The following is a 24,687-nucleotide window of genomic DNA, read 5'->3' as shown; positions in this document are numbered from 1 at the left end:
TGGACATCATCGCATCCATCCGTGCTGCTGGGTTGCCAACCACTGACCTCAGTAGTTTATGGCTTAAATACTCAAAACAGATACTGTTTGTGCTTTTTAACCAAGGGTCATTGGGTCCTATTAACTAGAGCTAGCCAAGAGCAAAGCGTTTTATGCAATTGATGTTTCTGAATAATCTTCAAAGAAAGGAACATATTTATGGATTATTTTCCAAGATTTAATCTTTCCAATGTTCTTACCACAATTAAATTCATTGTAAGATTTCTATTCCTAATAGTTGCAGTTTTTAGAAAAGCTTCTCTTTTTATATAAAGAGGTTTGGTCTCGCAAACGATTCTGTTCATATTTTTTATGAACAGAAACAAATCAAATCCATTTAAATTAGAATGCAGAACTGTTATAACTCAAGGTGAGATTTTATTCTTAATAGGTCAACAAAATGTAAACATCTGGACAATTTGGGGCCTGGAATGTGTCACAAGAATGGGTGCCGTGTTGCATATGGTATTTTGGAGATTACATGACCTTTAAATGTAATTATTAATGAAGTCCTACTAAAAAGATGTTAGATCTGTTTCTATTATAATATTTGCAATACATCATCGTTTGCCAATCTGGGGTTCCAGGTATACTAGGTTCCAATTGCCATCATCCTCATATTGATAGTATTTATTTATTAGATTTTTATCCCAGTTTTATTAATTTATAAATAACTCAGGGAGCAAGCTTAGCTAATAGTCCTTCCTCTTCCTATTTTCCTTACTACAACAGCCCTGCAAAGTAGGTTTGGCTGAGAAAGAGAAAGTGACTGGCCTAGGGCACTTTCATGCCCAAAGCAGGACTCGAACTCACAGTCTCCTGGTTTCTAGTTTGGTAGCTTAACTACAAAAACAAACTGGCAGGAGTTATAATCAAATACGTCTATATGAATTTTCAACATAATTTTATACATGTTTGGCAGAGGCAGGTCAAATGATGCTCAACAGAATTTGCAGAAGGAAAGTGTTTCTAGGACTTCAACCAAAGATACATTCTTGGATTTATTTATTTATTTATATTTATATTTATTTATTTATTTTGTCAAGCATAAGGATTCCCACTATGTAAAAAAGATGTGAACACTCTAGAAAGAGTGCAGAGAAGAGCAGCAAAGATGATTAGGGGACTGGAGGCTAAAACATACGAAGAACGGTTGCAGGAACTGGGTATGTCTAGTTTGATGAAGAGAAGGACTAGGGGAGACATGATAGCAGTGTTCCAATATCTCAGGGGCTGCCACAAAGAAGAGGGAGTCAAGCTATTCTCCAAAGCACCTGAGGGCAGGACAAGAAGCAATGGGGGGAAACTAATCAAGGAGAGAAGCAACTTAGAACTAAGGAGAAATTTCCTGACAGTTAGAACAATTAATCAGTGGAACAACTTGCCTCTAGCAGTTGTGAATGCTCCAACACTGGAAATCTTTAAGAAGATGTTGGATCACCATTTTTCTGAAGTGGTATAGGGTTTCCTGCCTAAGCAGGGGGTTGGACTAGAAGACCTCCAAGGTCCCTTCCAACTCTGTTGTTCTGTTCTGTTCTGTTCTGTCCTGTCCTGTCCTGTCCTGTCCTGTCCTGTCCTGTCCTGTCCTGTCCTGTCCTGTCCTGTCCTACTCTACTCTACTCTACTCTACTCTACTCTACTCTACTCTACTCTACTCTACTCTACTCTATTTTTGAGTCAAACTGATTCCTGGTAACTAAATAGACATAGCCTTGGCATTATTTTTATATGGAAGAACTTTGCCATTTCTTCTTGTCTCCAGAAGTTGTGGGTGCTCCAACACTGGAGGCTTTTAAGAAGACAGTGGACAACCATTTGTCTGAAATGGTATAGGGTTTGCTGCCTGAGCAGGGGGTTGGACTAGACGACCTCCAAGGTTCCTTCCAACTCTCCTATTCTGTCCTGTTCTGTTCCATTCTTCTGAAAACTATATACTACTGTAACTCTAATTTCTGTAACCTTTAACTGGGCAAAACCTTTTCAACCAAGGTGCCTCAAAGGAACTAATTTACAGAATGAATCCAAAATCCAAGACTCTTGACTCTCATGGAATTGAAATTGAGCAAATTTTGTAAAACATTTTATGACATAAAAATGATCACAAAGCATTTCATGATATAATACAAAATGTCATAAAACATTTTCTGTGCCCAACTCCTGTGCTATACAGTTCAACACGGGTTACGGATATCTCTTTGAATTTTTAAGAACTTTTCAAGGATGCATGTATGTATGTATGAATGATATGCTGTCCATCTGGCTGTCATGGAACAAAGCTCTGCCATTGTTGTATGCATTGAAAATCTGGTAAGGAAATATATCTGAAAAGATGAGTATAGGTGGGTGTAGCATTTTTTACATTTTGCAATGTATGGCTGTGAAAGTTGGACCATAAGGAAGGCTGAGCGCCAAAGAATTGAGGCCTTTGAACTCTGGTGCTAGAGAAGACTCCTGCGAGTCCCTTGGACTGCAAGGTGATCAAACCGGCCAGTCCTAGAGGAGATCAACCCTGACTGCTCTTTAGAAGGCCAGATCCTGAAGATGAAACTCAAATACTTTGGCCACCTAATGAGAAGGAAGGACTCACTGGAGAAGAGCCTAATGCTGGGAAAGATTGAGGGCAAAAGAAGAAGGGGACGACAGAGAATGAGGTGGCTGGATGGAGTCACTGAAGAAGTAGGCATGAGCTTAAATGGACTCCAGAGGATGGTAGAGGACAGGAAGGCCTGGAGGAACATTGTCCATGGGGTCGCGATGGGTCGGACACGACTTCGCAACTAACAACAAAGTCAATAACCCTGAGAATTTCTGCTGGTCTCCCATTCAAACAGTAACCAGGTCCAATCAATGTAACTTTCTGAGATCATTAAAGGGTGGTTAAGAACAGACACTTAGCTATGGGCTATATACATTGATATGAAAGTTTCACAGAAGTTAGTAGGTTTAATTTCTCAATGGTCAATTACAGATACGTTCTGAGCAGATTGCAAAGTTGATAAGCTATTCCCTCCTGCACCCAAAGCACTCCCAGGCAGCCTTCCAACTTACTTTGCATCCTTCACAGGTGATGACTCCATAGTGAATCCCTGAAGACTTGTCCCCACATATCTTACAAGGGATAACTTCAATTTGTGCTGTGGGAGGAAGAGAAGAATGAAAAGCTGAATTTCATTGGCAGTGTTAATGTTTTAAATTTAAAACACATTCAAAAAAGAAAAAAAAAAAACTTCTGCACTTGCATTGAACATACAGAACAATTTACAACTATTAGTTTAGCGAGCGATTGCTTGAAGTTACAACAGCACTGAACTTATTCAAAACTATATTTTTAAAAAAAGGTTATAAAAATCAGGCACGACTTATTTAACAACTGCCTTGCTTAGCAATAAAAAATTCTGGTTCCAACTTATGATCATAAGTGCAAGGACTGTATCAGTGGTGGGATTCAAATTTGTTTTACTACCGGTTATGTGGGCGTGGCTTGTTGGGTGTGGCAGGGAAAGGATACTGTAAAATCTCCATTCCCTCCCCACTCCAAGGGAAGAATACTATAAAATCTCCATTCCCTCCCTACTCCAGGGGAAGGATACTGTAAAATCTCCATTCCCACCCCACTCCAGGGGAAGGATACTGTAAAATCTCCATTCCCTCCCCTCTCCAGGGGGAGGATACTGTAAAATCTCCATTCCCTCCCCACTCCAGGGGGAGGATACTGTAAGATCTCCATTCCCTCCCCACTCCAGAGGGAGGATACTGTAAAATCTCCATTCCCTCCCCACTCCAGGGGGAGGATACTGTAAAATCTCCAATCCCACCCCACTCCAGGGGAAGGATACTGCAAAATCCCCATTTCCTCCCAATCAGCTGGGACTCGGGAGGCAGAGAATAGATGGGGCCGGGGCCAATCAGAGACGGTATTTACCGCTTCTCCGAACTACTCAAAATTTCCGCTACCGATTCTCCAGAACTGGTCAGAACCTGCTGAATACCACCTCTGGATTATATGTATATGTGGCTATCACACATCGTGTGAATGGTTTCAAACAAAAATAATGGGGTTGCCAATATATATCACCGTTGAGAGGACTGTTCCCCAAATGCACACATTTTAAGAAAGGATTTTGGGGACAAATTATCACTAGGTATGATTTTGTACTGTACATGTGTAGACAGTATACAGACAGGAAGAAAGAGGGAAGAAAGCAGAGGATAAAAGAGAAATAACAAGAGACTCTCAAAAGAAATAACCACAGGAGGTTGCTGATTAACCATTTCGGCTTGCTTTTACTTATTTAGCCTCTGCTGAATTTGTAGAAATTATAGTTTTGGGGTTTTTTTGGAAGGAGGCATATTTACAGTTATATCTTACAAGACAAGAAAATGTTAATGGTGTGTCTTCCACAGTAAGCTCAAAAAAGTGCAACTATTCTTATTCACGTTACATCTTAATTAGTATATTTTATACTAAATAAATATAAATAAATAAATAAATAAGAACTAATTTATACTAATACTATTTAGTAATTAGTATTAATTAGAATCCACTTCCAGTTAAAGGGGATGTAATTCCATCTCAGGCCAGGAGGGGGCAATCGGGTACTTTGAACAAACTATGTTAGGGTGGCCTACAAGTATGATAAAGATGGGGAAGAGAAACAATCTTGGCCACTGAGATCTCCCAGTCTCCCTCCTTGCCCAATCTGTGTCTCTGAGCCTGCCAAAATAGAAGAATAAAACAACCACAGTGGGGGATAAACAGCAGATCCCTTTCCAGCCCCCAAGAGCACAAGATTCCACATCAGTTCCCTGTGGAGCGGGCTTGTGCCTGAAGTGATTTTTTCTGGCCAAAAAAGAGTACAATATGGACAGTACAAAAGTAGAACTTTGTAGTCTTTGTACCAATTTCCAAAATCAGCCTAGAAGTTCTTAAAATGGTCCAAATGATGAGATATTTTAAAAAGCAGAAACTGAGCAAAGTCAGGGTTAAGCCCACATGATTTCAATCTGGTTAGAACATGTTACAAACACTTCATAGCATTTGCTTTTTAATCTCCCTGATCATTTTTTTTTGGTTAAGAATTAATGTTTTATTTATTTATGAAAATATTGGACAGAACAATCTCAATAGCTACATAAAAGAGGAAAAAAAGATAGAAAATGACATAGTGGATAACAAACCTTGGTGCTGGTTACAGGCAGTTTACAGTTATCCTAACATTTAAAATTCATTCTTTTATTTGTTAATTAATTAAAGGTAAAGAACTACGTTTATACAAACATATGTTCATATACATATACACATATGAATATAAATATATACTCACACATACTTCATACATGTTTGTATTCATACACATAAACATATATGAAGTTAGAGATAGATAGATAGATAGATAGATAGATAGATAGATAGATAGATAGATAGATACTGTGTTTCCCCGAAAATAAGACCCTGTCTTATATTTTTTTGAATCCCGAAATAAGTGCTTGGCCTTATTTTCAGGGAGGTCTTATTATTTTGGGGCGTATGAAGCGAGATGGAGTTCCTCTTGCCATCTTACCTGATTTCCAGCTCTACATTTAAATATTTTCAGGGAGGGCTTATTTTCAGGGAAACAGGATAGATAGATGGATAGATAGATGGAGAGAGAGAGAGAGAGAGAGAGAGAGAGAGAGAGAGAGAGAGAGAGAGAGAGATGGATGGACAATCATAATCATAGAAATGTTTAATCAGTATAAGCACCACTAAATTTGATGAGAAATGAGAGTTTCCAAGTTCCTTTGTGGAATTCATTGCCACAAGATTCAATGATGTATACTGACTTAGATGGCTTTCCAAAGTAGAAGAGATCACTATTCCACTTTATTTGTTAGTATTAGCGGAATAAGGAGAGATCCTTTCTGGTGTCAGAAGCAGCCTCATGCTGCAATTAAATGACGTGTTTCCTGCACACACAACTGCTGCTTCACAACCTGTACAGGGCAATTTTGGCTGAATAAAAGGCCCACGTGAGTCACAGCACTGTGAGAAAAGGGAAAACCATGAGCTTTTAAAAGTTTGCAGGAGAATGTTTTGTCAGTCTTTGGTAGCCAAAAATCACAAATCCGGCAGCCCCTTTTCCAACAAACAAATTATTAAAAATTTTAATTAGAAATTATTAAAACAAATTTTATTCAAGGTCCTACCATACTTTTTCTGATGAGAAAATTGGTTTATTTGGTTTTTATACCTCACAGAACGGCAGTTGAGAATTTAAAATTCTTACCCTGTTTTTAAAGTCCATTTAACTTCTGGGGACATCTAAGTCTATGAAGAAATATTTACAAATTAAGTTTTGTGCCTGTTTGTAGGAGGCCCAGCCCATCATCAATTTTAGAGTCAGATCTTATCTGACAACTCGGTGTTATTATCAATTTCATAATCCCTTTTCCTATGAAGGAAAACTCTGGTTAGGTTTTTTCCCCCTGCTTGTACTACGCATCGTGCAGCTTCCTCCTAGTAAATTTATTTAGTTTATTTATTTATTTTGTTAAGTAGATTAGTAATCCAATCTGATTTCATTTAATCTGTTCTTGACTCAGATCCAGCTGATACTTTCTTTTATTTTTAGATGTAACCTAATGGAACTTCCATAGTTAGAGGCACTTTACCTCTGAATAATAGATTACATGCAACAGTGGAAGATTATTGTCAGCTAGAAACAGAATGCTAGACTAAAAATTCTTTTTTTAAGCCTAGAAAAGCCCTTCTTATGTACTTAATTATTTTTTCTAATAATTCATTCATAAACTCTTCAGTTTTTCAATCCATCCCCATACTCTTGCTCAAAGCCATTTCAACTTTTATTCTGCTGTCATTTCAACCAATGTTCCTTTTTACTCGAGGTTAATATTTGGAGTTTTTTTCCCCCTGTAAATTCTCCTGTGATTTCAATTATTACCATAGCAGAATCCAACTTGAATCAGACAAAAATCTCTTGTTGAATCACTATTCCCAAAGTACTTGGATAACTTAACAAAACCCATAATCAGACTCCAGAAGGTATAACAACACCCTGCCAGGCGACAACATTTTCAGCTTTTTAAACACATAGCGAAAAAAAGGGAAAAGATGGAAAAATCCTCAGTGTATAGAACTAACAGTATTATTACTACATTTCAGGTGAACCTAGAACAGAGTTACTTCTTTAAAAAGGTGAGGATAAACATATAGTAGTAGCTAATAGTTATATCCACAAGAAGGATTGTGTGTGTGTGTTTATGCAAGTTACTTCTGGAAAAAAAATAAAAAACAATGCTCATGGATGCATGGAATCACAATTTCAAGTTGCTCTTTATTATATATATATTTTATAGAGAGACGGCAGCTCCGATCACACTTTCCTCGCACAAGCACAAAGCCGAAGACACCAGCCTGAAGATGACGAGTGGGACCTCATCGAAATATCGCCAAGATACTCTCAACCTTTCCTAGACAGGGATGCTCTCCGTACACTCACCCAAGCTCTCGTTATTTCCTGTTTGGACTACTGCAATGCCCTCTACATGGGGCTGCCCTTGGGGTGTACCCGGAGGCTCCAGCTGGTCCAGAATGCGGTTGCGCGGGTTGTTACGGGAGCTTTCCGTTACTTCCGTGTTACACTCTCCTGCGCGAGCTGCACTGGTTACCGGTGGTCCTTCGGATCCGCTTCAAGGTGCTGGTACTTACCTATAAAGCCCTATAAGGCATGGGCCCAGGGTATTTGCAGGACCACCTTCTGCCTGCCTCCCACCACCCTGTGCGCTCACAGCCCTCCTCCGGGTGCCATCGGCCAGACAATGTCGGCTGGTGGCCCCCAGGATGAGGGCGTTCTCTGTGGGCGCACCGACCCTCTGGAATGGGTTACCCCCGGAGCTCCGAACGGCCCCCGACCTCCGCTCTTTCCTCCGTGACCTGAAGACATGGCTTTTCCAACAAATTTGCTGATCTGTTGGGTGATTCTTAATTGGGAGATTTTAAATTGATTGTTTTTGGTAGTTTATTTTTATTGTTTTTATCGTTTAATTTTGTGAGCCGTCCCAAGTGCTTTGGGAGAAGGGTGGCATAAAAGTATAATAAAATAAATAAATAAATAAATAAATAAATAAATAAATAAATAAATAAATAAATAAATAAATAAATAAATAAATAAATCTTACACGGGAAAAGACCCGAATACACCAAAACTTGCATAAAAATGATGGGCATTTTTTTTTCTCAAAAAAGATCAGAAAAAAAAAGAGAGTTCACCCACTGAATGTAATATAAACCTGATCACAGAATAAAGATGATTTTAAGCTCCAATGAATGTGTGAATGTATAACATATATACATAAGCCTGATGATGGCAGATGAGATTCTGTCGAAACGTCGCTTCTACCCTTTTAGGGATATATTCACAATTACACGGGAAGAAACCCGAAATATTAACTGTACACACACACACACACACACACACACACACATATATATAATGAGGACTAGCAGTCTCACTACAAATCAGTCAAAAATCAACTAGAACCAAAATCCAGATAGCACGTGCTCACACACACTGACTTTGTTTACACAACATTTCATTTGGCCAACTGAATCCAGTTCTCTGCATGCACTTGACATGACATAAATTCATCAAACAGGATGCATTTTACCAAAACATCTACTTGGAAAAAAAAAATTAACGAAGCTTAACACTAGCCAAGCTTTACGCTTTTGAGAAAAGGCATCCCTGCTTATTTTCCTGAGCCTGTTAAATCTTTGTGTAAACACAGGTTCTGGGGCAGGGCCAAATCATCCTTGTTTAGACACCCACAACAAGACCATTAGATGCCAACAAAGATCTTGCCCAACTGAGAGAACGTCTTTAGAAATAGAAACGGTGCTTTATTATTATTTTTTTCCTCAATGCATTGCAAAAGGCCGGCCTTGCACAAGGGGCATCATTCTCCTGGGCATGACTGTTTCGCCGAGTGACTAAGTTCATTGCAAACAATTATACAGTGGCATGGATTTGTTGTTGTCAAATCCATGGGCAGAGCTGCCATTGCTATCTGGGGAGGAAGGAATTTCAGCTGCTCACCTGTGGTGGCTGATGCATCGCCCCCAGTCCCTTTCCTACCACAGAAGGATACTCAAATGAATTGTCTCGGCTTTGTTGTCATGCTGCTCTATGAACCCTGAGGAGCAAGGGAGTCTGCCTTCCATGCAGATAGTCCTCAACTTACAACGGTTCATTTAGTGACCATACAAGGTTATAACGGCCCTGAAAAAGTGACTTACGGCCGTTTTTCACTCTTACGACCATTGCAGCATCCCCATGGTCACGTGAACAAAATTCGGACGCTGGGCAACTGACATATTTTATGACGGTTGCAGTGTCCCGCAATCACCTTTTGCGACTTTTTGACAAGCAAAGTCAATGAGGAAGCCAGCTTCTCTGGAACAACTGTGTGACTAATTTAACAACTGCAGTGCTTCACTTAACAACTGTGGCAAGAAAAATCGTAAAAGGGGGCAAAACCTACTTAAACAAATTGCCTCGCGTATCAACATAAATTCTGGGCTCAATTGTGGTCGTAAATCGAGGACTACCTGTAAATGGTATGTGGGAATGATCTTGAGAGACAGGAGGAAGAGCTGCAGAATAGACAGCAGTCGGAAAAGAGGCACAGGTCATAAAAGTCCACAAGTCTTAAAGTTGCCAAGTTTGGAACATCACCAGCTGGTGGCCATTGCTATACTGTATTCTACTGTCTAATTTATGCAGGATGAATGAGCTATTCCTTTTTTTCAATCCTAAATTAGCTGCTAGGGAACCTCAATAGGTGTCCCCCAGGGTGGAGTTGATTTAAATCGAGTTGATTTAAATCACAATTTAAATCATGATTTAAATCACTAGTAAAAAGGCTTGATTTAAATCAACTTGATTTAAATCATAATTTTTAAAGAGCAACTGTCATCTCTGCTACTCCTTTGACCCACTGTTGACTCACCGATAGTTCCAATGTTGCAGAATATACAGCCTCATGCTATATAACTAAGCTCCATTTCATGCTGAATAAACTAAATTATTTATGTATCTTAAATAGAAAACTATCTTACGATAGATTTTTACCCCAAAAGTTTTTTATTAAAATAAATTTGATAAAAATCAAAAAAATCCGATTTAAATAAAAAAAATCTGATTTAAATCAAAAAAATCTGATTTAAATCAAAAAAATCTGATTTTTTTGATTTTTTTTAAAAAAATCATTGATTTTTATCCATCCTGGTATCCCCATTATATTCCAGTTAGCAATTCCAGAGAATCTTTTCCCCTTACTCTTTTCTCTTCATTCTGTCTTATTCATGAGGAGTGAGAAGAAAATTAACCTCCAGGCCCCAAATGCAATTTTTTGATGGCAGTGTCACCCTGTGCATGTCTATCGAATGAATACTGAAGTACTTCTAGACCAGTATTTTTCAATCTTGGCAACTTTAATGTGTGGACTTCAACTCTCAGAATCCCCCAGGCAGCAATGTGGGCTGGGGGATTCTGGGAGTTGAAAATCTACCCATCTTAAGTTGCCAAGGTTGAGAAATACTGGTTTGGACAAATAGCAGGGTCTTTATGCTATCAACTAGAAAGCATTCCTAACCCATTAAAGGATTTTCTGTTGCAAGAAAAGGGAAGGAAGAAACAAGAGGTCAACACAGCAATTAAAACCAGGAGGAGTTGGAGACACAGCTCAGTAATAATAACTTTCTTATGAATTATGTTCATGTAATTCGTAAAATGCAGGGAAAGATAAAAAGAAGAGGACAATCAGCAGGAAGGCGGATGGCCTTCTAACAGGTATCCCATTAGAAGACTTGAAGGTTCAGGTTAGGGACAGATCCTCCTGCAGAAAATTGATCTATGTGGACACTAAGCACCGATGCCAACCTGGTGGCACATCAGAGTTCAGAATTCAATCAGAAGTAATGCTAGTCCCGATGCTTAGAAGGTTGCATTTATAATGCTAGCAATTCTTGGATAAGTACCTTTATCTTCCCAGAGGTCTGTCCTTGTTGAGCAGATGTTGACTTTTATCAAGTTTTCCCCATTGGGATTCTGTGAAAAATGCAAATAATCCTCCAACTGTGATTTCTTTCCAATCCTATGGGTCACAGTAGGTCAAATCATTCCTTTTACAAGGAAATTCAGTGCCAGACTTGAGCTGAACTCCAAATTCAGACAGAGCACCAAAACTCCAATTAGGAATAATATGCCAGAAAGGAACAATAAATCGTAGCCTTGTTAATGTAATCCTGTCATAACTCAAGGGAAGAGGATTAAAGAAAAAACATCATAGTATCTCCTGCTTACTCATACTGCAGATATTCACAGTGAACCTTTGGAACTCTCTGCCAAGGGAGACAGCAATGACGTTATGAATTACCATCCAAGAGATCTTCTGGATTTACTTAAACATTTTCAATCAGTGAAATCAATAATAATAACTTTTACTTTACTTTACTTTTATTTGATATGTATACTGCAGATAATCTTCCACGTATGGCCATTTGAAGTTACAATGGTGCTGAAAAAGTGACTTATGACCAATCCTCACACTTAACAACCATCACAGCAACTCTGATAAAAATTTGGGTCCTTGGCAACGGGCATGGATTTATGATTTATTTACAGTGTCCTGGGGTTATTTGATCACTAGCTGTCACCTTCCCAGCTGGCTTCTGACAAAGTCAATGGGGGAAGCCAGATTTGCTTAATGACCATGCAAATGGTGTGGTGATTCATTTAATGACCCTGGCAAAAAAGGTTGTAAAATTGAGCTCATTTAACAACCATCTTACTTAGCAATGGAAGTTCCAGTCTCAATTGTAGTCATAAGCTAAGGACTGATTGTATTAGATTTCTTGAAAACAGGAATCTGCCTTATCCAGCCAATATTTTTGAGATCTGTACTTTGAGATCCCGGGACAAAGAACAGGAAGGCACTGTGGCCTTCAAGCCCATCTCTGTAGATCTTAAAAATGCACCTTTCCTTTGATCCTTACAAACTGATTGTTTACAGAGATTCTCAGTCATCCAGGTCATGATTGTCCCAAAGGTGCTTTTTTAAAGGGCAAGAGAGCTTTGTTTCTTCCCTGAAGATGTTTCACTTCTCATCCAAGAAGCTTCTTCAGTTCTAACTGAAGAACTTTCTCCACCCATTCAGTCAGAACTGAAGAAGCTTCTTGAATGAGAAACAAAACATCTTCAAGGGAAAAAAAAAACAAGAAAGTCCAGGATTGCTTTTTGAAAAAGCACCTTTGGGCTGATTCTTTTACATTTTTGTGAAGAGGCCCATGGATAATAATGGGTGGGGCATGGTACAAAAGGCGTACTGATGATTTCATGACTTAAGGTGGGAACTGTATTTGGAGCCATATCTTTGATGGTTGGAAATTATGGTGTGGCAGGGTGTGTGGGTACATTCTGGTTCTGGGTGATTCTGCTTCTGAGACACCATCTTATTCCTATTTCCATGAACACATTCAGAGCCCTTCCTGTTTCCAATACAGCATGTCACACATTGTTTGTCAACCATGCCTCAGTGCCATACTTCAAGATGAAAGGACTTCAACTCCCAGAATTCCCCCAGCCAGTCATGTTGGCTGGGGGGATTCTGGGAGTTGAAGTCCATACATCTTCAAGTTGCCAAGGTTGAAAAACATCGGCATATTGGCTGAAAAAGATTCTAATTCAACCACTGATGTCACTTGCAAAGCCCAAATAAAAGAGGTTGCAACCTCTTGCTTTGAACGCAATACTTTCTACTCAGGCGTGTCTTGTTGTTGAGTAGGGTTGATTCATTCCAAGGAGGAAGTGGAAGATTTTTTTTTTTAATTGCCTCCTTTTCCTCCCCCACCCCCATAAAAAAGCTTCTCCATTACAAAAACTTTTGGAGCCGGATTTTCCTGATGGCTTTCTTTGTTCCACTGCTGATCGGCTTTAGGTCTTGTAGAGGGGGGGGGCATACTGTATCCATTTTACAGGTGGCACCACTAAGATAACAAACACAACTACCTTCAGCCATTTAAATCTTCCTCAGGGTGTAAACAGGAACCTGTTGAAGTCTCCTGTCTGTGATTTAAGCAGGAGGGAGAATTGAGAAATACAACAGGCACCGTAAGAAATGAGGCAATCAATGTTCTCCATAAGCACCTCATAGTTTTCCACATCTTTCTGCCAGTTCTGGCACACTCATTCCCTCTACCCACATAAGACAACTTTAGACCATCCAAAAAACACTAATCACTATTTGCTATCCTTTGACATTTGTATAATCCTTGCCTCTGCTGGAGAATTCTGGATTCAACCTTTGCGTAGAGATACTCCATTACTCTCTCCTTTATGGTTTACATGTTGATGTTACTTAAATATTTGAATGAACTGAACGCAGGCACTGATTGAGTAGCCAGAAAAAAACCTGCCCCTCTTATTTATTTATTAAATATATATTGCAATCCAAACCATTTCTGGTTGTTTCTGAAAAATTCCTTTTGCACCTGGTATCTCAATGCTCTTATGAAGTTACTTCACAACTAACACGGAACCACAGTTATTCCCCATAGAATAATATATAATTATTCTATACTGGAATAGCATACAGTGTTGCATGCATAGAAAAAAAAAATTGGCAGCTTCAGATAATGTTAGAAAAGCCCATAGCCTGCAGATGCTTTGTGATAGTAAAGATAAGACAGGCCAAGTTAGGGCAAGGATCTGACTCAGTCTCAACAGCAGCTTCTTCTATTGCTGCTTAAATCTATTCTCTATTTAAAACCATGAGGATTAGAAGCCTACTTTATTTTGAGGGGAAAGACCACAACTCAGCAAAAATACTCTGAATGCAGAAAATCCCAGGAGCAAATTCCATCACCTCCAAATTGCATTGGGAAAGAGTACCCACTCCCGATTCTGCCAAGCTTTAGCCAGTCAGTGGTATTTGCCATGGGCCCTTCGAAATAACCCACTTTCTCATCATTCTAACCTCTAATTTTACAAAGGTGGTGCAAGGCTTGAGTGGCTTCTTCTTATTATTTATTTATAATTATTGAGATTTTCACATAAAGTAAAAGACAATTGTAAAGAAAAAAAAGAAAGGAAAGAGGGGCAAGACGAGGAAACAATAAAGAAACTAAAACTAATAACTTCTGACCGTCTCTTCGGCAGAAAATTACAGTCTTGTAAGCTACTAAATCTCCTATTGTGCCCGTTTCCCAGTTTTTATTCCCTAGGATGGATGGAAACTGGAAGGTTCTCCAGTATGGAATGTTCTCATATTACTTTCTGCAAGATGACGACACTTAGCACTATGCTAAGCTCCCAGCAATAATTGGGTAGGGAGCAAACCATCACTGGAAGGGGGGAGATGGAGAAAAAAATATTTATTTTAATATGGCAAGTACACCTCTGCTTGGAATAGCTCTTGGTACAGGACGGCCACATACAGATAGTCCTCATTTTACAGGCCATTTGTTTAGTGACCATTCAAAGCAGAGGTGGGATTCACTTACATTCCCTACTGGTTTGCTTCGCTCGCATGCGCCACCTCTGCGCATGCGCAGTAGACGCACGTTATGTCTGGGTGGGTGGGCAGAGCCTCCCGCAGTTGCCGCTACCGGTTTGCCCGATCCGACTGAATCCCACCACTGATTCAAAGTTATGATGAAACTAAAAAAAAAATGACTTATAACTGGTCTTTGCACATGTATTTATGATGGTTGCAGCATTCTGGTATTTGTGATTGCTATTTATGACTTTTCCAGCCAGTCTGACCAGAAAAATCAATGGGGGAAACTGAATTCACTTAAAAACTGTCATTTCTTTAACGACCATGGCAAAAAAGCTTGTAAAATCAAGCACGATAACATGATGGCTCACTTAACAACCTCACTCTTTAGCAATGGAAGTTCCGGTCCCGATTGTGATTGCAAATCGAGAATACCTGTATGTCTTTATCAATGTAACTTTCCTTCCAAATAATTTTGAACTCTAAGACTTTAAGTATGTATCTCTAGGTGAGCTCTATTTTACTTTAGAGATTAGAGGTGTCAGAGTGTGTTCACAGCACGTTGGTGTGGTAAGTCTGCATGAAAAACAGCAATGTGCCTACAGCTATGATACCACACCAGCTGTTACATGATGTTTCTGGAAAAATGGCCATCTCTGCTGTCAAAAATGAAAAGGATCTGCAAGTATCCTTTCTGGTAATAAAAGTGAAGGAGCAGAGTGAAAAAAATACGACAAAACTTAAATACTAGGAAGAGCAAGCTAATACAACCACAAGATTTTAAATTGGGTTGTTTTAATTTACGGCCAAAATATTTAATCATTTTAAACTGCTTTTAAATTTTGTATGTACTGTTTTTTACTTTGGCCGTTCACCGCCCTGAGTCCTATTTGGAGAAGGGTGGTATAGAAATAGGAACAAACAAACAAACAAACAAATAAATAAATAAATAAAATAAATAAAGTCCTGGCAGTGGTAGGTAGCTTCTGCCTTTTAGGATCAAATAAAGGCAGTAGAGGAACAAGCAGCACAGATAAGCATTTGGTAAGGTAAAGGTAAAAGTTCCCCTCGCACATATGTGCTAGTTGTTCCTGACTCTAGGGGGCGCTGCTCATCTCCATTTCAAAGCCGAAGAGCCAGCGCTGTCTGAAGACATCTCCGTGGTCATGTGGCTGGCATGACTAAACTCCAAAGGCGCATGAAAAGCTGTTACCTTTCCACCAAAGGTGGTCCCTATTTTTCTACTTGCATTTTTTACGTGCTTTCGAGCTGCTAGGTTGGCAGAAGCTGGGACAAGTAACGGGAGTTCACCTTGTTACGCGGCACTAGGAATTTGAACCGCTGAACTGGAGACCTTTCGATCAACAAGCTCAGTGTCTTAGCCACTGAGCCACCACGTCCCTAAGCACTTGGTAGAGCCATGGAAAAGATATTCAGATGCTGAGATGTGTGTCTATTCCTACCAAGATCAGAATTGTGTGAGCCAGGGGTGAAATCCAGCAGGTTCTGACAGGTTCTGGAGAATCGGTAGCGGAAATTTTAAGCAGTTCAGAGAACCGGTGGTGCAAATTTTGAGTAGTTCAGAGAACCGGCAAATACCACCTCTGGCTGGCCCCAAAGTGGGGTGGGAATGGAGATTTTGCAGTATCCTTCCCCTGCCACGCCCACCAAGCCCACCAAGCCATGCCCACAGAACCGGTAGTAAAAAAATTTGGATTTCACCACTAGTGTGAGCTAATGTGACATGCTATGGAAGCAAAAGTTGGACTTTAAAGAAGCAGGATAAGAAAAGCGTTGATGCTTCTGAACTTTGATGTTAAAGACTTCTGAGAATGAGGGATTGTTAGTGCTCTTTGAGCTTGGTTGTTTTCTTGCAGACATTTCATTACCAAACTAGGTAACAGCATCAATCATACTGCACCCATCATGTTACCTAGTACAATTTATTTATTTATTTATTAGTTCAATTTATATGCCGCCTTTCTCCGGTGACTCAGGGCTGCTGAGTCTTGGAACAATTGGAACCAAACCTTCTATTACTAAGCAAGGCAGTTGATAAAGGAGTTATGCCGGATTTTATTACTTTTGCTGCAATTAAGCAAATCACTATAGTCATTAAATGAATCACACAGTTGTTATAGCAAATGCATCTTTCCCCCTTGATCTTGCTTGTCAGAAGCTGGTTGGGAAGGTCACCAATGGCATGGGTGCTACAACCCTTGTAAATACATGCCGATGGCCAAGCATCCAAATTTTGATCATCTGATTATGGGGATGTTGTGACTGTCATAAGTGTGAGGACTGATCATGTCATTTTTTTTACACCATGTAACTTCAAATAATTGTTAAAAACAAGTGGCCATTCAATTTGTAGTCAGTTGGTGGAAAACCAACCAGTTTTTTTTAGGGATGATTTGCAAAAACAGCTTTCCTTAAAAAAAAAAAGTGTGATTGTGTGAGAGACCTGCAAATATCGCCTTTCTGGGTCACTCTGCAATTTTTTTAACCAACTTTCCTTCCTTCTTTCTCTCCCTCTCCTCCCACCAGGAGAAGGAAAAGGAAGAGGAAGAGAGCTCTGAAGAAACAAAAGAAACAGGGCAATTAAATATAAAGGCATTTGCTGCTTCTCCCACTTTGAAATGCCTGTTGCCCAACTTCCCGGGAAAGCTCCTCATCGTTGTCGTAGTTATTGTTGTTGTTATTGGCACAGCTGGCTGGCTGAAACCACATGGGGTTATATAACCACCATCTGCTAAACATTGGTGACGTACAAAGCTGGCTCTGGAGGAAGAGAAGCCTGCCTGGGTTACGCTTGCTTATTGGACTGCCGAGTCTGTTGATTGATTCGGAGGCGGATGCCATTGGCTGTCGAGCCTGTCCGTCAAGCTTGTGCTGAGCGCTGAAGTCATTGCGTCCTACTGACATACTTTCTGCTTCTAATAGAATTTAACGAGGTGCTTGTGTAACGAAAGCATTCGCTGAATTTAACCCTTGCGACGCCCAAATCCGCAGAGAGCAATTCTGTTTTATTGTTGGAGAGAGAGGGCTCAAAAAGGCTTAGGCTCAAGAGAAACTGAATCAAATAAAGCCTAATAAAATAAAATAAATAAATAAATACTGAAACGAAACCGACAGTTAGGAAGAAAGAGAAATAGATCCCTGTTAACAATTCTAGCTAAATGAAACTTTTCTGGACCGATATATGTCCAATAGAGGTTAGCGATCCAGAAAAAAATATTTTCAAATGTGGAGTTTATGAGCCCCACTTGGGAAATCAAATGACCTCCATATTAAGTAAACAGGCTTAATCCATATGAAATGCTAAATCCTCCACAGCTAACCAAGATTTGCACCAATGTTTTTCAAACTTGGCAATTTTTAAGATGTATGGACTTCAATTCCCAGAATTGCTCAGCCAGCATAGGTGGCTGGGGAATTCTAGGACTTGAAGCCCATACATTTTAAGATTGCCAAGTCTGAAAAATGTGGTTTATACTTTACACCAACCAAGTTTATCTTGGCCAAATTCCCATTTTATTACCCTGTGCGAATACAGCCAGGAGACAACAGGCTACTCCCTTCCCTTCTTGTTATAATTATGTGGCTTCACACTGCATGAAGCTGCTTCAAATGTTTGTATGTGTTTTTAAAGGAAGCTAAACTACGAATCCTCCATATTCATGGGATAAAGGCAAATAATAGGGGAAGGTTGTCATTCTTGCAAGTTCGTTAAACTATCTTGGAAACATAACCATAAGCAAGGAAGGTTCTCAATTTAACTGAGCAGATTCTTCTCATGCTAATAAAGGACTGGCCTTGAAAGGCATTAGATGCATCATACTGCCAATAACCATGTGGGCATGAAAATGAAGACGTATTCCCACTGCCCACTTGAAGATACAACTTCCCACAATAAGAAACAGGCAGCCAACTTCAGCAGCTTATATCTGAAATATCTCACACCTCCAACCTGATACTTCTAACTCATGCTCGTTTGGGGGTTATGAAAATGATGATTCTAATTTTACTGAAAGGTGTCATTTTGGAGAAATGCCATTCAAACTATCCCCTGTCCTCTGATCCTCCTAATGGAAGATACTGCAGAAGATACTATAGATGGAAATATCATGAATTTATGGACTGTTCTCAGAATGGGAGGGCCAAAAGGAATAGAATACACGATCTCCCAAAAATGCAGAGGGCAGGAATGGGTCATCTATGTGCCTTGAGTCTAATTTTATTTGCCTCCTACAAAGTTCGGGGGTCTAACAAGAGTGACCCACTCCTTCTTAGCAGCCAGCAGGAAACAGAGAAGGCGATAAAGAGAAAAAGAACAGAAAGATTAAAAGGGGTAGGAGAGGCCTCTGACCCCAGCCATGGCGATTTCCTCACTGGTGTGATTTCCAGCATCATTTGGGTAATAAAAAGTCTGCATTCATTATTATCCTTATCATCACAGTGTTGATAGTAAGATGCTAGATAGAAGATGCTGGCTGTGGAATTCTTGGAATTGAAGTCACCATGCTGGAGTCACCTAACTTATCATTGGGCCAAACTAGGAGCAATAAGAACAGGTTCTGCATCAACATACATGGCTAACTCTGAAGACACTAGTGTGAAAATGGCCAAAGTTATCAAAGAGGATCCTGCTGCAGATAAGAACGGGATCTTGGCAAGAAAATGGACTATTAGCCCTGGCATTATAGGAGCTCTTCTAGGCCTAAACAGAAAGATATTTGCCTCATCTGCTATTCGGTAGCAAAGTATGAGGGCATCTTCAAGACAGGCGGTCAAAAAAAGTTAAGATGGTGGTTGCAGCTTGCAATTAAAGCCTTGCTATATGCATGAAAAAGTGAAACTGATTTTACAGTTTCAATCAGCATCTTGATTTCTCTCCATGAATTTCCTTGTAACTATTGAGATAGGAGGACTGACCTACATCTTCCAAGTCCAATACATAGGCTGCATTCATACAGTACAGTAAACCCAAATCCAGATTCATAAACTACAGTGATTGATCTCGCATCATACTAAGCCCAAAGGAAAAAAAAAACCACAAGACATCTTAATGTAATGTCTGGATTCCCGCAGCATGTTGAAATACTAAGTACTCAATTCCATTTTTAGCTTGGTGTAGCCTGTAGGGCAAATCCATCCAGAAGATTTCATGTAGTCAACACTGAGATGTGTTCTCCACCTCAGCATTACTCCTTAATCCCTTCCTTAAACAAATAATCAAAGCTAACCATCTCTATACATCATGGTGGCTTCTATAAGTGAATGCATCTGTGATTCATATTGGTTGACTTGCACCGGATGCTAGACCTCAAATGACGCAACTGGAATTAAATCTAGTCTACAATGCTGGGTAAACTCAGAATGGGAAGACCCCAACATTCCTTCCTTTGCCAAGTAACTATGGCCAAGGCTGGAAAATTTCAGCTTCCCAAAGGCCAAGAGATGAGCTGAAGCTCCTGGGTGTCAACACCCAAAGGTTTAGAGGGAGCAGGCAACGCCCTCACTCAGGTAAGGTCTTGGCACTAGCTGTAGCAGCCGATCCACATTCCTACAAAGCTAGGCGAAGCAGCCAAGGGCGTGCCTGCCAACTCACCCTCACAAGCTTTCTTCGCCTCCTCCCCGCCATCCCCCTGTGCCAACCCAATGGTATTCCTATAAACAAACAGGGTGGGGGGGCCATGACAAACTAACCCTTCAGCCCCGCCCGGGGAAGTGTCATCTGGGCACACCCTGGCATTTTGCTAATGTGAGGAAGAACAACTCCCCTCCACAGTGGAAGAGGGGCCTTGTTGTGGTTTATTTTCTCTCATGACCAAGATGGAAGCCAACATGTGCTGGACCACAGAAGGTCCAACATGGCAATTGTCCGCTTAGATCAGGGGTGGGGAACAATGGTCCCTTTATGACTTGGGGACTTTGACTCCCAGAATTCCTGAACCAGCATGGATTGCTCAGGAATTCTGGGAGTTGAAGTCCCCAAGTCATAAAAGAGTCATATTTCCCGACCTCGGGCTTAGACAGAGGGCAGATAAAATAATGGGGGGAGGGAGGGGGGACTTAAAGTCAAAATAAAATTGGTAGTTTCCTCCATTTTTAGACCTGGGCACTACTTGTTTTGGAAAGAGCTTCAGAATGAAAACAGACATTTGTATCTTTACTATAAAAAGGAATGAAAGGTGAACTTCTTCCACCCAATCCAAGTACTGAATTGCACAAGCTGATCCACATGGATGGAAGTTATTTCTCAGATATTTTATCTATCATACAGGCTATTCCAGATATGCTGGGACAACCATTTCCATGCTGGAAGAGAAGTTTAGGAATTGTAGTCCTTCAACATCCAGAAGACAACTAACTGAAAGCTTCTCCTGTGGGAAGCAGATGGCTGGGCCAGAAGACCTTGGGTACAAAGCCCAAGGTTTCGGTGGGAAGAGAAATATGTGCAAGATAGTGGTAGAAGTAGATTATACCTCTATGAGTGCAGCCGAGCTTAATATCTCTGCCTTGGAGCCCCTGAATCATGGATTGTGTCCAAACCAGCAGGCACACAGCAGAAATGACCTGCTCTCAGTTGGAAGAGGAAGGACAACATTTGTGTGAACGTCAAAAGACCTTCAGCTCATCAGAACAGAATCTTTGACCTCATCATGGTTTCATTAATTCCCGAAAGGACTAGAAACTCAGCTTGCTTTGCAAAGGGAGGGCAAAACATCATTGTCCTTTCCAATCAACTATCCCTCTGATGCATTTTCACGGGCACCAGGCTTAATTGGCCAGCAGGAATCCTGGGAAAAAATAGGTCTCTGGCCCACAATGCTTTGCAGAAATGTGTGGTGGATCAATGCTGTAGAGCAGAGGAGGGGAAGGAAGTCTCAATTAAGACTTAGAATTCTGCCTGTTCACAGTTGGGGGAATCATCAGGGATTCAAGAGGACGAGACTCGTGGAGTAACACGTTGGTAAGTGGAGAAAGAACTATGTTGTAACTAGTGCATTTGGCCTTTTTTGTTTATCACTCTTCCATTAACTCCATCCTCCCTCCCATTTCATCCATAGTTTATAGACAGTAATCTATATAACCATTTCAAACATTTTATTTTAGAAACTATTTTAAAATGCCCTAAAAGTCCACATTTCAACTTCCCTCTTGCTGTGGAGACTCTGCAGCGTAGTCTCACAAATTCATATGGTCCCACTATCACTCATGCTCCAGCCTCTTTTTGTCTCAGGAAATACACAATTACTTCCCATTCTGAACCCCACTCCCCCAAAAAAACACGCTTGGCCTCTTCCTGATGTGTAAGACTTCAGTACCCAGAATTCCCCAACCAGCATGACTGTTGCTGAAGATTCTGGGTGTTGAAGACTGTACATTTGAAAGTTGCCATGGTTGGGAAACACTACTTTAAAATCAAGAAGGAGAATTTGTAGTCTTTTAGAGCAGCATCCTGGAACCAGGCACTTTTCTAGATTATTATTCTAGAACCTGGCACGTTTCTAGATCGGTATTCTAGAACCTGGTATTTTTCGGATATTAAAGAAACCATAGATGCATGCACTGAAAATTCTGACCCTGATTTGTATTAAAGATGCCATGGGGTAAAATTTGGCATGCCTTGAAAACATCTTCAGAATGGTTCCTGAGCATGGATAAATGCCAGAGGTGTGATTCCCCCCCCCCCCCCCGTTTCAGCTATCTGAGTCACAGGCAGTTTAACTGTATCTTAGATGATACCCAGCAATGCATACTGAATATATATGAGTTCTAAGGTAGGACAAGCAGAAGATAATTCTAGATCATCAAGATCAAAATCCAACCACATGATTGTTGAATGACGTCTAAGAAGTCTATATCACAGGTCACATCAGCAACATAAACTGATACCTCCTTTCTGAAATTAGGTAACTGAAATTAAGAAAATATGGGATCAACCAGGAGTGATTGTTTGTGTGGGAGGAGAACAGAAAGCTGAGCAAATGTCAGAATGCTTGTCCTTGCCCACTCATCAGACACCGTGTTGTATAGCTTGTGACTGGGTTCACACACCGTAATGTGATTTGTTTAATATTAAGTTTGCTGTGCTGTATGAACCCAGCCAACAGTGGTTCGGTGACTCACACTTTAGTATAATATGTGACCTCTGCCATTACAGTTTATTCAACAAATCACAACTGAAGTATGGCTTACTGCAGGGGTGTCAAACTCGATTTCATTGAGGGCCGCATCAGGATTGTGTTTGACCTCGGGGGGGGGGGATGGGCGTGGCCAAGGTGGGCGTGGCCATCTTGACCTCACTCCTGTCGGGGGCGCCTGTGGTGGCCCAAGTGCTCTGCCAGCAAAAATGGGCTCCTGAGCTCCGTTTTTGGCTGTGACGGCCTCCTGCAACCTTTTGGCAGCAAAAATGGACCTCAGGAGAGCCGCACATGGCCCTCCCGAGCTCCATTTTTGCTGGCAGAGGCACTGTGGGCCAGTCCTTCGCTGTTTCCAGGGTGGCCCCGTGGACCAGATCTAAGTATCCCGCAGGCCGGATGCGGCCTCTGGGCCTTGAGTTTGACACCCCTGTCTTACTGTGATGAATGAAATTAGCTTATATTATTTTGCTCTCGGTTCTACTTGGAGTAGTTCTAAGGAAGGCTTGTAAGTTTAAAACCTGAGCAACCCTAATAAAGGCATCTCATAAATAGATTCAGGCAGCTGTTGCTAGTATGAAGTGCATAGTAGCTTAAAACAAGATAACATCTTCTTGGAAAATGAAGTAATTCATATAGCCATGAGATCTCAAATAATTGTGCCAAATCTCCAAATGCTGGTTTTATGCCAATCTGTGACAAATATTAGAGCCTTGCTATATCATCTCCAAAGATCCAAGTAGGTGAACATCTTTTTCTGAATGGACAACCAGGCACAGATTAGCATCATACTGGAATCATAGAAGTTAAAAATGTACTTGCACAACACATTCCAAGAAGCAGGGGGCTCTATGCTTCAGTCTAGAAACACAGCTATTATCGCAGCACGTTGCACGAATGAGGCCGACATAATAAGCTGTAATAGGGTTTATTTTCTTGGCCTAGCTTGTTATTTAAGTACAGCAATTGTGTTTTGCTAGCCCAACTCCAGGAATTAGTATGTTGTGGGAGCACAGCCTTGGACTGAAAAGCAGCCACTTGGATCACTGTTTCTCAAACTTGACAGCTGTAAGACAGGTGGACTTCAACTCCCAGAATTCCCCAGCCAGCATGGGGAAGGTACCAAGGTTACCAAGGTTGAGAAACATTGATTTAAATAATCAAGTTCAAGTCTCTGCTTTTCTAGCCACAGCTGCCACCGGCTCTTCAAGCAACAGCTGTGAATCTAGGACAGCAGTGGGAAACTATAGCACCTTTACGACCTGTGGACTTCCACTCCCAGAATTCCTGAGTCAGCCATGCTAGTACTAGTATGTAAAAAGAGAGCAAACCCCACTCCTTTTAGCACTGATGATGTTACCTACTTCGGTAACAAAACATCTGCCAAGCTCAGACAGCACAAAAATCTCTCATGTCTGCAGTACAGTGTAACCACTAATGTTTTTTCTTTCTTCTTAATCTCAGTGGATGGTGAATGTTCCCTGGGCTTGGTGGAGACATAGGTTCCTTTGGCAGCTTCCAAAGCCATGTTATCATGCTGATTTCCTTTGTAAGTTATAGATGTCTCCACCTAGAAAATATCACATCCTATAAAGCTGGACAAGCACCCTAAAATCAGGCGAGTTGGGAAATTATAGCAATGCACAGGAGGCACTGTGCCAAAATAAATATTTGAGGGATGCCAAACTAATTTTTTCCCTGTGTTCCAATCCCATATTAATTTGCAAGGGGGAAGATTAAATCTGCATAAAATGTTGAATTGGAACACATTTTAAAACATCGGTTTTCCCCCAAAGTGCATCTATAGCGACATACCTTATCTAATGTGCATTTAATTTTTTTTAATTGGAAAGATTTAGATTTTTAAACGCATTTTGGTACAGTGAGATACACTGCCCACTGTAGATATTAAAGGACTGTGCAATCGAAAGGATAATTATTTTCC

The 24,687-nt window shown here is 40.5% G+C and overlaps 1 protein-coding gene across 1 annotated transcript in view; it reads right to left on the bottom strand.

The window, feature by feature from the left end:
• Positions 1 to 24,687, bottom strand: part of LOC139308292 (nuclear receptor ROR-beta-like) — a 57,420-nt gene that overhangs the window by 20,022 nt on the left and 12,711 nt on the right. The window contains exon 2 of the mRNA XM_070931794.1: positions 3,088 to 3,173. Coding sequence (XP_070787895.1) covers positions 3,088 to 3,173 — 86 coding nt within the window. The remainder of the gene's footprint in view (positions 1 to 3,087; positions 3,174 to 24,687) is intronic.

Source organism: Pituophis catenifer, unplaced genomic scaffold (genome assembly GCF_029215685.1).
Source record: "Pituophis catenifer annectens isolate HBS135680 unplaced genomic scaffold, rPitCat1.0.hap2 SCAF_1, whole genome shotgun sequence".
NCBI lineage: Eukaryota > Metazoa > Chordata > Lepidosauria > Squamata > Colubridae > Pituophis > Pituophis catenifer.
Note: the sequence above shows the minus strand (reverse complement) of the source record. Positions and strands in the feature narration are given on the sequence as shown.